The following is a 14,551-nucleotide window of genomic DNA, read 5'->3' as shown; positions in this document are numbered from 1 at the left end:
AAAGGAGACCGAACTGAATCAACATCGGTTTCTGCCCTAGGGTTCCTACTCTTGTTATTATCTAAATCAAAATGAAAACGGAAATGATATGAAGTTACGATGCTATTCAAACAATGGTTTTAAAAGGAATATAGAGGCATATAAAACTGGAGCATACCTGAGCGAGCAGAAGATGACTGAATATGACTTTTATTCCCAACACCAGAACCATTCCCTGAACTTCTCAACCATTCAGGTACCAAAGAGGGTTCACGTTTCTCCATCAGTAAAGCTATATTGTATCAAGCAAAGGAACCAATATACAATTCTCTGCCCTCTTTCACTCTCTTACTATACACCACAAGGGCAGGGAAGAAATCACAATCTAAATTAAAAAAAAAAATCGATTTGTCCCAAACCTACACGAAATCAGTTATGAGAAACCCTCTCTCCCACAGATAGTTTCAAAGATACTTGAAGATCATCATCGCTGTCAATAAACCCACAAAGAAGGAACACACGAACAAACAAATGCCTCTCTACCTCTCTTCCCCAAAGGAGAACTACTCCATTTTTGTTTTTATATTATATTTTGTAATACTAATTAAGGTTTTCTGGTTTTATTTAAGAAATTGTTTTGAGAAACTGTTGAAATGGTTCTTCCTGGTCCAATGAATTTATAGTAATATAAAAATTCAATACCATAAATGTACTTCCCTGTTTATGCACAGCCAATTAATGCATACTTTGACAAGTAAAATATCATTAAATAATTATGGTTTTACTATTACAATTTAATTATATCTTTGAACAAATTTTAATAAATTTATTACCATACTTTCGTACACTCATCATATCTATCATTTATATAAACTGTTTCTATAATTTTTGAGGAAAAAATAATATGTATTGACGAATGAAAAATCTTTTAACTGAAAAAACTGTTTGGCACTATTCTTTTACTATCATAATTTAGTTACTGTATCTACAAATACATTTTGATAAAGATACTATAATCAGAAATTTTTCTGGTAACAGAAAATAACACTATCATAATTTCATTTATATTGTGTATACTTGCAAAAAAAAGGATTTGACATATATTTAACAGATATTATATATAAGAAAATGTTATAAAAAAATAATATATAAGAAAATATTTTATGCATTTTGTTTTGTCAACAGCACACACGTATATATTGAACCAAAAGTTGTAGCACAAAATTCATGTCTTTCTGTTCTCTGCGGGTGGAGTGAAAATACTTCTCTTTAATTTCATCGAGTTCAGACGAATGTATCGAGAGCAATGATTACGTTTCAGGTGAAAACAACATCAATTCACCTGTTCGAAACTTTCCATTACATACACTTATGGTTACTGTCAAACAGTGCATTGTCCCTAGAAGTTATTTTAATTTTGCATGCAAAAAGAAAACTTCATTTTAGACATCTAACTTTTTTGAGTGATGCCTTCTTAAAATAATGCCACCCCAAACTCAAATTCACAACTGTATGACTTTAATCCGGTATTAATAAACCGGAAATCAATTATGGGTCTCATGTGTTATATGATTATTTTGTGTTGATTCCCCGTTTGCCTTTGATTCCCGATCTCAAAGCCTGTAAGGGTCTCTATCTAGACTCAAATAAATATTACGGTTTTATGTTTATTTTTATATTCTGACTCAAATAACTATTCAATTATTCAATCAATAGGTGGTATAAGAAGTCAGATGAAAATAGAACTATCAACAAAAAAATTAAAAATTTATGCAGTCTTAACTCATGAATTAGCCATATGGTTTTGCGCTTGGGGACGGTAGGCACTCTTGAAATCTTGAAGTCTTCTATTTAGAATAGATAACTCTTTCAATTTCATTGAAATTTTTTCGACATACTTTGGTTCTTGTATCACTGAGATTAGATCCTTGCAATTTGTTCTTAAATGTTGGCAAGATAAGTATTGAAGCAGACTTTTCATAGCCCAGGTAAGCGCTTCCAGCTCTATATGTAGAGATGAAAGCGCCTCTTTTGATTCCTTAATTTCAGAAGTTGCTCATATTCTGAAAAATCTTACCACACACATCCACATCCACTAGATTGTGCCTTAGAAGTTCATGGACCATCAACTTAACATATGCTTTGCAAACTTAACGGTTGAGATATCATTGGATGATGTTGTAGTTGCATCTCCTAAAATTCTTTAGGGTTCACTTCAAACCGAACTTGACATTCACCCTCTGCATGCCTTAGTAGCTCTAGAGAATCTCTTGTGATTCCCCTAAATAATTTTTGATCGGAGATTTTCAGAGATACTAGATTATCCAAGTATAAGGATCTCTATCCCAACCGTGCGGTCGGACTGGATCATGGGCGGTTCAGTTATGGTTTGATGGTTGGAGATTGTCCTTGGGATGGATCTAAGTATGGCCGATTGTTATATGATGAGTTTGATAGAGGTTTTTGAGTTAGATAATAGAACAAAACCTTAAATTGTTAGAATCGATTGTTAGGATATCGGATTGTGATTAATGTGATGGTTTACGGTTTCAGGATCTGCGGTTACTCGTAGTACGACCAAGAAGCTGTGAAGACTCGGTCAGCGCGAAGTTGTGTGGTGTATGGGTAGATCGAATTAGGAATGAACTTATGATGACCTATAGTGCAACTTAAACCTATGTATTGAATTTCATTTTATATTAATACAAGATTGATTTACCTTATTGTTTATACATACTGGTCGATTGTCTTATGAACCTCATATGATTGAAAATGACATAGTAAATATTGAACCTAAAATGAATCAAGAGTCGGATTGAGTTGGTGTAAGGCTGCGGGTCTTAGTTGGGTTCAGGAACCCGAGATCGGGTCTTACACGCATCTCACTATTGATTGTCTCCTTTTTCCCACCCAAGACATCAAATTTCAAAAACACGGAAATTTCAAATTCCACAATATATGCTTAAAAAGTAAGAACGGATTATCAAAGGAACCGTCTTTCCTTCCATTTTCATTATGCCATGCGATCTTACTAAAATCATCAATCATGAACCAAAATTCATTTTTTGTTAAGGCAAAACATGTAAGACGTTCCCAAACTTAATATTTGCGTTCTAAGACATGATCCACACAAGCAGATGTCATATAGCCTTTTATTCCATTACTGACTGTCTCACCATCAATTATTCTATTATTCAAAAACACAATATTAATCTGAAAACCATACATAAAAACAAAGCTAAATCTTCGGTTTGTCCAAGTGGCTATACAATAAACAAACAATCAAATCCCAGATCAGCTTGAATGTTTTGCAACACATGCTTCTATTTTTCATTTATAAAAGGAATATTATTTATGGATGATGCTCCTGGTGTATTCCCTATAAACGTTAAAGTGTGAGGTTATTTCCAGTCCTTCAATATATCCATAAAACACATTTACGTCCCGATTGTATCAGCAAACTAAGTTAAACGTTTACGATTCGAGACTATTGATTTGGAGAAAAATCGAGAAATAATAAATCGAGAATAACGAAAAGAGAGCAGAGAAGATATTATTTTGAATCTGCGTATGAGCATTTACAACATGTAAAAGCCTCGGCCGCAAGAATTGTCGGCGAATTCCTCGTTCTAACTGCCTAGGACAGGATACCTAATTGAGTCGCAGCTCAATAAAAAAAATGAAAAATTGCCAAAGTTTCTCTAAGTGCTAAGTTTCATGTGCCAAAGTTCTCCTTTCCGCCTCTCATCATGGCTTCTCTTATATACTCCTCCTAGGTCGGTTGTCCTTTCCTTTTCTGCCCCGGTTGAGTTTATACTTTTGCGGAAATATTTCATTTTTCTCGATCTTCATGATTATCCTTCAAAACTTGACATTTATCTTCTTTCGTGAATATTCGATAAACCTTCAAAGTAACTTTGGGCACATTCTCGTCTAAAATCGTAAGTGGGCTTTTGCCGCGTTTTAGACCTTTTCGGGCCTTTTTTTTTACTGAAGTGTTTTTACGATTTCTTTCAGAGAAATCAACTTCCCTATGACGTCGGTTTTACGAAATAGTAGGAACCAATTGTACAGTCGAGACAATTATGGTGTTAAGTTAACCATTATCGTTTTATACGATTGATTTGAATTCATATGAGAAAATAAGTCTTTGATAATTTTATCGTAAAGTTTCAACGGTAACTCCGATCGAGATGAAACAAGAGACAGTTTGATCAAGACTTTAAGGAGCGAGTTCCAGAGAGTGAAACGAGAGTGCATGGTGTGGGATTGATCCAGGTTGCCTGATGGCGAGTCGGATGAAGCTGATCCAACTCGCCTAATGGCGAGTTAGACATGGTCGATCCAACTTGCTTGATGGCGAGTTGGACGAGGTCGGTCCAACTCACCCGCTGGAGAGTTGGATGAGGTTGATCCAAATCGCCATCGTGCGAGTTGGATGAGGTCCATTCAACATGCCTGATGGCGGGTTGGACGAAGCTGGTTTGGTTGTTTCGTCGCTCGAGAATCGTTTGCTCGAGAGATTGAATAATCTTTTCCGAGAACTTGTCGCATAATACTTTTTACGAAGTTTTAGTTTTCATGCATTTTTTTCCTTTCTAGAGAAGAAAGGTTTCTCGGAAACTTTCCGACATTGATTTCGTCGTAACTGATTTTGACCCCAACATTAAACTTTAGAATATGGGATTTTTTTTTGCCAGTCTTCACTCCCTATAGCTCGTACAAGGAAGCATCTCACTGTTAATTGTCCCCTTTTTCCAACCCAAGACATCAAATTTCAAAAGCATGGAAATTTCAACATTCCACAACATCTTCCTTCCATTTTCATTATGCCATGTGATCTTACTAAAATCACCAATCATGAACCATAATCCATTTCTTGTTAAGGAAAAACACGTAAGATGTTCCCAAATTTAATATTTGTGTTCTAAGATATGATCCACACAAGCAAATGTCATATAGACCTTTATTCCATTATTGACTGCCTCACCATCAATTATTTTATTATTCAAAAACACAACATTAATCTGAAAACCTTACATAAAAAACAAAGCTAAATCTTCGGGGTTTTTTTCAAGCTGCTCAACGATAAACAAACAATCAAATCAGAGATCAGCTTGAATGTTTTGCAACACATACTTTTTATTTTTTGTTTCTGAAAGGAATACTATCTACAGACGATGCTTCTGGTATATTTCCTTTAACGTTAAGCTGTGAGGTTATTTCCATTCCTTCTATACATCCATAACAAAATACATTTGCATCCCGATCGCATCAGCAAACTAAGTTACACGTTTACGGTTAGAGACTATTGAGTTGGAGAAAAATAGAGAAATAACTAAAACTAATAAAGAAAACGGGCAAAATATTAAATTCTTACTTTTAAGAAAGAAAGCAAAAGATTTTAAATTTTTCATTCATACCACCAACATGCATTGCTGCCCCTATTGATTTTAGGTTTTTTTGCCTGGGCAAGACAGTATGTCCCACCAGAAGGAAGCGGTTCTCTTATGCCGCTTGTCGGGCGACCTCTGTAGGCAAGGGAATCGGCGCATCATTGAAATCCAAATCAATATCTTGTAATGCTCTCCATTTTTTTATCAGCTATGTTGATGATAATTGAGTATAATTTCTAAAGAAAATACATAATATGTGGTAAGAAATAAAGAAGAAAGTAACTAACGATTATCCAGTGAATTTGATTTTATACTCTTTATATCGCAAATCTTTGTGAAAAACTGTTCCATCACGAAGGGACGTGGATTCTTTCATGGAGATAATTGACATAATGGAGAGAAACCGTGAAGAAACTCCCTTTTTATGAAGATGTAAGATGTCCGCCCTGAAGTAGTCGCTGACGTAGTTGCTGAAGCAGACGTCGTGTTGAGTGGTGAAGACCATGTCGAGTCAAGGTGCTGAGCTGGAGTCGTGTAGACTTGGAGAGTAAGAGAGTATCTTGGAGATAAGGAAAGATGAATAAACTTGAGGAGCAAGTTTATGACTTAAAGAAAGAGGAATAAGTGCATTCCAAGAAAAGGAAAGTTGCACTTATTGTTATGGAAGATGTTCATACATGTTGCCTTGGAGACTAGGGTTTCGGGAACGTGGAGAATAACTATAAGATAGCTATGGGTTCGTCTGTATAGAGATAGAGACACAAAAGCTGATCTTATAGAGAAAGATAAGCTCTTGGAAATATTATAGGTCGTGCTGAAGCAGTGGCTGAGGTACTTGACGGAAAAGAGACACAAACATGTACCTTAGGAATCTTTCAGTAGCAGTTGTTAGGGTGTAACAGACTGTGTAAAGCTGATTAAGCAGATCTTGTAATAAAGTGTACAAAACGATTTCTAATAAAGCTTAAGTGTTGCTCGTAGTTGTTTTGTCTTTTTAAATTATTTTCTGCAGTATTATTGTGTTTACATCTTGCACTTACATTTTATTTTCTAAACATCATCAAAAACCAAGATTGTGGTGAGAAACTGCAAGAAGAGTAATCATTTATGAGTTTGCCATTTCTACGCACAATGGCCAACGTCTTTTTGTTAATTTTTTAAAAAACAACATTTTATTATAGTTTAAATTGTATAAGGTGAATACAAATAAGGTAATGCACTTACATTTTATTTTCTAAACATCATCAAACACCAAGATTGTGGTGAGAAACTGCAAGAAGAGTAATCATTTATGAGTTTGCCATTTCTACTCACAATGGCCAACGTCTTTTGTTATTTATGTGTGAAAGGAGCAAAATAGAAAAAAATATTCTTTTTAGTATCATTATTACGTACATTCCTTCAAATATATTGATTGAGAAAAAGGTCACTATTACGGTGAAGGCCACATCTTTAATAGCTTAAAAAAATATATTACAAAAGCAATAAATTATGGTCAAAACCGGTCTAGAAAAAATCTAGAAAAGCTGATTTTAGAAATTAGGTAGAAATTTTTTAATATGGTCTTTTTCAAAAAAAAAAGGGTTCTTAATAGAGTTTTTGATTAGTAAACATTTGAAAAATTATTATGTTATTTATTATCCAATCAACTATTATTATTTCTATTATATTAAATATGTTATATATTATCTATGTATTTTTATTTTATCAATATTTTTATTATTTATCTGGTTTTTTAAAAAGAGAAAATTAAAATTAAAAAAATTCAATTAATTTTTTATTAAAGAAAAAATATAATTATTATTAGTGATGTGTATATTTTTAATTAATTAATGTTATCACAATAATCTACTTCTAACAATTAAAATGATCATGATACACAAAAAGAAATTGACTTTTCCAATACCAAAAAAAAAGGTCAAGGGAATAACATAAGACCATGATTAACCCGGATTCTTATGGTGGGGTTCTTAGATTCGGTTAAAAACCGTTTCTTAGCTTTTAACTAAGAAAAACTAAGAACCGGCTCTTAAATAAGAGATATAAGAGCCTCTTAACCGAAAAGTGTAAAAAAAAACAAAAAGTGTCAAATCATGAGTTAATAACCCCAAATTAAAAACCCGGGATAATCATGCTCTAAAGTACATTTGCATCCCGTTCGCATTAGAGCATGATTATTGGAGGGTTCTTAGAGTGGGGTTTTTAGCGGAATATAAGAACCCGTCTCTTAACTTTTAACTAAAAAAGTTAAGAACCAGCTCTTAAAACTCTTATTTAGGAACCGGTTCTTAGTTTTTTTTAGTTAAAAATTAAGAAACAGGTTCTTATATTCCGTTAAGAACCCCACCCTAAGGCCATCTTTATCCCACAAACTCACTAAAGGGTTTCTTAAAAAAAAAAAAAAATTCACTTTTTGTCTGAAAAAAAATTAATTAAAAAACGCACCAATCGCGGGCCGTCACGTGTCGGTGGAGCCCGCGAACAGTGCAAAATGTTTCTTATTTGGTGTACATAAGGCACCGTTTTTTTCTAAACCGTGCATGATACACAGAAAATTGACTTTTCCAATACCAAAAAAAAAGGGCAAGGGAATAACATTACATTTGCATCCCGTTCGCATAAGAAACCAATTAAAATAGAGAAAAAAAAAATGCGAAAGACGAAATACTTATTTTTAAGACAGAAACCGAAAGCCTTTAAATTTTGCATTCATACCACCAACAAGTTTTCTTTTTCCCCAGTCATCATCATTGTCATCAAACATTAGAAACCTAAGAGCAATATTATCAACGTCCCAAAGGCATGTCCTTAGCTATTTTCGGATTTAAAAAAAATGAAAAAGGGAGATTAATGTGTAGTTTTCTTAACCGTCCCAATAAAACATGTGTCGGCTGAAGGGAGTAAACGAAAAGGGGGTAGGGCAAAATCGAGAGTCAATTGAGAAACTCTGTCTTTCTCGATCTCTCTTGTCTCTCGATCTCTCTTGTCTCTCGATCTCTCATCTCGCTCGCGATCTCTTTTCTCTCTCGATCTCTCATCTCCTTCGCGTTCTCCGGTTATCTCGATCTCCCCACGGTCCTCTTCTCAGCGCACGGTGGTTCTACTCTCGATCTCTCGTGGGTTCTCGTCTCGGCGCTTCTCCTCTCGGCGGTTCTCCTCGGCGGTTCGACTCTCGGCGGTTCGACTCTCGGTGTTTCTCCTCTCCATCTCTCCACGGTTAGTGTCTTGAGCTTTGAAAGTAATTTCTGCTATAATGTTTTTTGAAATGTTGATTGTATTCTTGAAATTTCTCGCTTGTATTCTTGAAATTACTCTATTGTTCGTAAAATTATTTGTCATGAAACTGTTGTTTGTATTCTTGAAATTTTACTCGCTTGTAGACATAGAACTGTTGTTGTTGATAGTTTGGCATGTTTGTTTGCAACAAGATAGTTTGGCATGTTTGAAATTTAATGCTAGTTTGATTGCGATTCAACTTAGACTTGGACTCTAATGATAACTGAAAGGGTAGTTTGTTTGCGACTCAACTTAGACTTGGACTCATGTTTCTTTATTGAACTTGAAAGGCTAGTTTGTTTGCGATTCAATTTATAGATCGATCTAGTTTGTGTAATGAAGAAGGCTAGTTTTTTTTTCATTTATTGGTAATTTGACAGTTTGAAATGAAAGGCTACTTTGACATCTTCACCAAGTCTATTTACGGGTACTTAATGCAATTGTGAAGTTGGTTGTGTAATGTGAATTAACTGAGTTGTACTTTGGTAGTTAGGTAATTAAACATGTCACTTAAGTTTACCTCTCCTATTAAACTGAGAATGGTTGTAGTAATTTTTACACCATCATCTTCTTTCTCTTCTGTTCTTTTGTCCCTTCTCTCGTTATTTCCTACTATGAATCCATTGAATCAGCATAGTCAGTCCTCTGGCTATATGGGTCTTCTTCAACGTCAACAGAGCGGTGCTCTGCATCAAAACTCTCCTTATGAGAGTTTTCATTCCGAAGCTTCTGACTTCCCTCAATTCAGTTCTCAACAAGGCGAGGCTCCAACTCCTCCTTCTGATACACCCGTGGAGCGTGGGAAGAGACACAGATGGAGTCCAGCGGATGACGAACTTCTAATCAGTGCCTGGTTAAATACGTCTAAGGATACAATTGTGTCAAATAACCAAAAGGCTGGGACGTTCTGGGAGCGAGTAGGAGATTATTTCTTAGCAGCACTACTTAGTAGAGATGGTCGTCAGAGTAGTGAACATCTCCACTATAAACAGAGGTGGCACAAGATCAATGAGCAAACTAACAAGTTCTGTGGTGCATATGCGGCTGCGGAGAGGCAACTAAGAAGTGGTATGAATGATAACGATGTTCTTAAGGTGGCGCATGACATCTTCTATTCTGATCACCAAACGAAATTTACACTTGAGCATGCTTGGGGTGTGTTGAGGCATGAACAGAAATGGCTTAGCCTCAACACCACTAAAGCTTCTGCAAGTTCAAAGAGGAAACCCGTTGAAACAGACTCCCAAACTTCCACAATCAATGTTGGTGATGAAGAGGTACGACCAGAAGGGGTAAAGGCAGCAAAAGCGAAGAGAAGTAATGCAAAGGGGAAGTCTGTTGCTGATATAACCACGGTCTGGGAGATGAGAAAGGACGATTTGGACAGGAAAGAGAAACTGTCAAAGCTTGCAATCTTAGACACTCTCCTTGCGAAAACCCAACCACTAACTGCGGCTGAAGAAGAAGCCAAGAACAAGCTGCTCGCGCAATATATCTAGTTAATCATTTCATAAAAACTCTGTTGAAGAACTAGAACGCTGCTACTTATTCCCAGCTTCTTTATTTTTAATGTCTTAAGTACTCGGCGGTGATGTTTTAATGTTAACCTTCTCTATGTTTTAAATATGGTTCGTTGTGGCTTTGTTTGTATGTCCTCTTTATAAATATATATTTTCTCTATGTTAACCTTGTCTCCACTATGAATGTTAACTGTTAAGCTTGTCTATGTTATAAATATATATTTTGAAATGCGCAATGTTAACCTTGTCTATGTTTTTTTTCAGGTTTCAGTAAACATGGGACGATGGAGAGTGTCATGTGTGGAAATGGTGGGATGAGGCAGCAATGGAGGAGATATGCTCTTAGGTTTCATTGGTATCGTCCTGATCTTCATCTAGACTTTGATGCTCCGTTATGGTTATGCTCTAGACTATTTAGCTATGTTGAACTCGACCTTCTAATGTGTAATGTGTACTAATGTGTACTTGTCACTCAATGTTTTTATGTTTTGAGAAATTTGTAATGTTAAATTTGTACTATGTGTATTTGGATTCCATGATGTTGTTTGTCACTTACTGAAAAATTTGAAAAGCTTGTGACTATTACTTGTCACAGACTGATACAACCCGTGATAATTGCATGAGAGATTCTCCTCGTGTTAGAAATCACTAGGAGTCAAAAAAGTGGTTTCAATCCGTGAACAAGTACTAACAATATTCAATCAATATTGTATCACAAGTCGTGAACTTCTTCTCCTATAAATAAGAGTTACAACATGTTCGTTAAGATCACAACCTCTCTACTTCTCATTTCAAAACAAAATCTCTCCAACTCAAGTTAAAATCCCTTTCTTTTTATTCACTCAATATGACATCTTCTTAATTCACATTATCATTATAACAAAAAAGATGATGATGATGATGAATTTGAGACTATGGTTGAAGAATTTTTAGAAATCCCTTATAATATTCTCGAACCAAAAGAGCGAAAAAAAAAAAAAATTATCGAGAGAAACCGAGAAGAAGGCCACATGAAACTTTGGAATGATTATTTTAGCGAGACTCCGACATACCCGCACAATATATTCCGAAGACGGTTTAGGATGAACAAGAGTTTGTTCTTGGCTATTGTCGATCGTCTCTCCCAAGAATTTGAGTTTTTTCAACTCAAAGAGGATGCATCCGGAAGGTCTACCCTATCTCCCCTCCAAAAATGTACCGCTGCAATTCGACAATTAGCGTATGGTGGTGCCGCTGATGCCATTGACGAATATGTTTGGATGGCTGAAACCACAGCTAGAAAATGTTTGCACCATTTCACTGCGGGGATAATCCACTTATTTGGCGATGAATATCTAAGACATCCAACACCAGAGGATCTTGAAAGACTACCAGCTGTGGGAGAACAACGTGGATTTCCGGGAATGATTGGAAGCATCGACTGTATGCATTGGGAGTGGAAGAATTGTCCAGCCGCTTGGAAAGGAATGTATTCACGTGGAACCGACAAACCCACAATCGTGTTGGAGGCGGTAGCTGGACAGGACCTCTGGATATGGCATGCGTTTTTTGGAGCTCCAGGTACTCTGAATGATCTTAATATTCTTGATCGATCACCTGTTTTTGATGAAATAATTAACGGAAACGCTCCGGAAGTCCATTTCCATGTCAACGGAAGGGAGTACAATTTGGCTTACTATCTTGCCGATGGTATTTACCCGAAATGGGCTACTTTTATTCAATCAATCCGACTCCCACAAAGTCCAAAACATTGTTTATTTGCTAAAAGACAAGAATTCGTGCGAAAAGATGTTGAGCGTGCCTTCGGAGTCCTGCAAGCTAGATTTGCGGTTGTTAGAAATCCTTCTAATTTATGGGATAGAAACAAATTAGGAAATATTATGAGAGCATGCATCATACTCCATAATATGATTGTCGAGAATGAACGAGATTCCTACCTCCGCACATCAGAATTTCAACAAGGAGAAGATGACGATCCCAGTTTTGTAGTCAGACGGACTACAAATATCCGTACTACATTGGGACGTCGAGCAGATGTTCGGGATACAGCAGGCTATCTACAATTAAAAGAAGATTTGATCGAAGATATTTGGGCTAAATACGGACATTTACCAAATTTACCAAATGATATGTAATTTTTATGTTTGTATGAAATTAATAAAATGTGTGTTTGTTTTTTATTAATAAAATGGGATGTAAAATGTTTGTAATATAATGTTTGTAATTTTCTATTAAAGTAATAATTTAGTTTTTTCTTATATGTGTTATTAAATTTAAAATGGAATTTTGTCTAAAAAAAATTAAAAGTTAAGGACCCAGAAAAAGTCCCACCAATAATCATCATTTTAACAAAAAGTCCTTAACAAATTCCTAATCTACAAATAATAATTAAATACTCTAAGGACTTATCAATTGGGACAAAAAGTCTTTAACAGAGTGGGGTTTTTAGCGGAATATAAGAACCCGTCTCTTAACTTTTAACTAAAAAAGTTAAGAACCAGCTCTTAAAACTCTTATTTAGGAACCGGTTCTTAGCTTTTTTAGTTAAAAATTAAGAAACGGGTTCTTATATTCCGCTAAGAATCCCACCCTAAGGCCATCTTTATCCCACAAACCCACTAAAGGGTTTCTTAAAAAAAAATTCTTTTTTTCACTTTTTGTCTGAAAAAAAATTAATTAAAAAACGCACCAATCTCGGGCCGCCATGTGTCGGTAGAGCCCGCGAACAGTGAAAATGTTTCTTATTTGGTGTACATAAGGCACCGCTTTTTTCTAAACAGTGCCCCCCCCCCCATAAGAGACGCTCTGTTTAGAGCTATAATGATGCTCTAAGAACCTCCAATAATCATGCTCTAAAAAACCAATTAAAATAGAAAAAATAACTAAAACCAAAAAAAAAAAAACTGCAAAAGACGAAATACTTATTTTTAAGACAGAAACCGAAAACCTTTAAATTTTGCATTCATACCGCCAACAAGTTTTCTTTTTCCCCAGTCATCATCATTGTCATCAAACATTAGAAACCTAAGGAAGCTTTGAAAACAAAACCAGTCTCTATCTTCAGACCAAAAGATGTACAAATACTCAATTTTGTTGCTTTTCTGAAGAAGTAGAACAACACTCATAGTGCAACTGAAGCTCCCCACCACCAAAATAAGGAAAGAGAAATGAGAAAACTATCTTCAAAATCGGATCACGAGCTGAGAGTTGCGTCCTCAGTTGCCTCTTTAATGATAGGCAGCTTTTTCATCAGTGATGGCTTCAACTTCTTGTGCTGTATGTAAAGTCAAATGAGTGTTAGAAAAAAACAATGAGAGAGAATCAAAGCAACCGGAGTAGGAGTGTTGTTATGTTCATATACCTGTTCATAGAAAGCTCTGATCTCCTCGTCTGTAAGGGCTTCTACCTCAGTATTGTTTTCGTCCCACCCAAGGGATTTAAGGAACTCAGCCTCTTCTTCATCTGGAAGGTCTGCCGGTTCAAAACCACCATCTCTTTCTGCAGCATGCACACTTGAAGGGTTACTAGCTACAAGCTCCTTAGAGATGTCTGATTTTTCCTCGACAGAAGGGAAGATGCAAGAGCTAGTTGAGATGTTTGTAGATGTCTTCTTCTTCAAAGCACTGTAAAACGCATTCCTGCTCTGCGTTTGAGCCACAGAAGTAATGAATGGCGCAGATGGAGCAGCGATCATCTGGAAACCAGCTGCCACGCTGTTGGTTATACGACTTGGACCTCCAGATTCTTTGCCCGCAGGGTTGAGAATTACCAGCTTACTATCAGGCTTACCATAATTAGAATGAATATTGCCTAGCAGCATCGAGGAATGCTTGTGGGTATTTCTAAAAGAAGCAAGACCAACTGCACCACTTCGAACCATTGGTTTGGTCATGGAAACCTGATAAATAAAACCAAAATATATACAGTATAGCCCAAGGAAAGAGAGGAGGAAAATAATAATAGCTCCGGAAAAAAAGCTTACTGAGCCCTTTGGTGCAGAAGGCACAACCGGTATTAGCTTAAGAGCTTGGTCCTCAAGTCTTTTTATCATTGAATATCCCTAATAAAAATAACATCTTAGACAAACAGTAAAAAGGCAAGAGTACTATAAAGCAACACAAATATAAAAAAAATATACCTGAGGAAATGCACCAGTTCTAGGAGGCTGCAGCAATGCTTCAGCCATGTTACGAGTCTGTCCCGTTAAGGTATTCGAAGTAATATCAGAGTCAGAACCACTTTTCTTAATATCATTGGGAACCTCCGCCGGAGCCGATGCCCAACCTTCCCCAGCAGTAATGCCTGAGTCACCAACAGACAAGCTCTGAACAGCAAGACTTAGATCAGAAGATGAGATTTTTACAGCGTCTGGGTCTCCTT

The 14,551-nt window shown here is 36.0% G+C and overlaps 3 protein-coding genes across 3 annotated transcripts in view; 1 reads left to right on the top strand and 2 right to left on the bottom strand.

The window, feature by feature from the left end:
- Positions 1–263, bottom strand: part of LOC106330024 — a 4,050-nt gene extending 3,787 nt beyond the window's left edge. The window contains exon 1 of the mRNA XM_013768591.1: positions 158–263. Coding sequence (XP_013624045.1) covers positions 158–263 — 106 coding nt within the window. The remainder of the gene's footprint in view (positions 1–157) is intronic.
- A 9,002-nt stretch (positions 264–9,265) lies between these two features.
- Positions 9,266–10,150, top strand: LOC106330023 (glutathione S-transferase T3-like). The gene has a single exon (XM_013768590.1). It carries the CDS (start codon positions 9,266–9,268, stop codon positions 10,148–10,150), a length of 885 nt encoding a protein of 294 aa, XP_013624044.1.
- A 3,068-nt stretch (positions 10,151–13,218) lies between these two features.
- Positions 13,219–14,551, bottom strand: part of LOC106330022 — a 12,072-nt gene continuing 10,739 nt past the window's right edge. Inside the window, exons 2-5 of the mRNA XM_013768589.1 lie at positions 14,310–14,548; positions 14,154–14,231; positions 13,533–14,069; positions 13,219–13,445 (exon numbers count right to left, since the gene is read on the bottom strand). Of these exons, the coding sequence (XP_013624043.1) occupies positions 13,365–13,445; positions 13,533–14,069; positions 14,154–14,231; positions 14,310–14,548 (935 nt within the window). The 3' untranslated portion in view covers positions 13,219–13,364. The remainder of the gene's footprint in view (positions 13,446–13,532; positions 14,070–14,153; positions 14,232–14,309; positions 14,549–14,551) is intronic.

The sequence above is a fragment of the Brassica oleracea genome, chromosome C3 (assembly GCF_000695525.1).
Source record: "Brassica oleracea var. oleracea cultivar TO1000 chromosome C3, BOL, whole genome shotgun sequence".
In the NCBI taxonomy this organism is placed as follows: Eukaryota; Viridiplantae; Streptophyta; class Magnoliopsida; order Brassicales; family Brassicaceae; genus Brassica; species Brassica oleracea.
The sequence above is the reverse complement of the archived record's forward strand: the minus strand, read 5'-3'. Positions and strand labels throughout refer to the sequence as shown.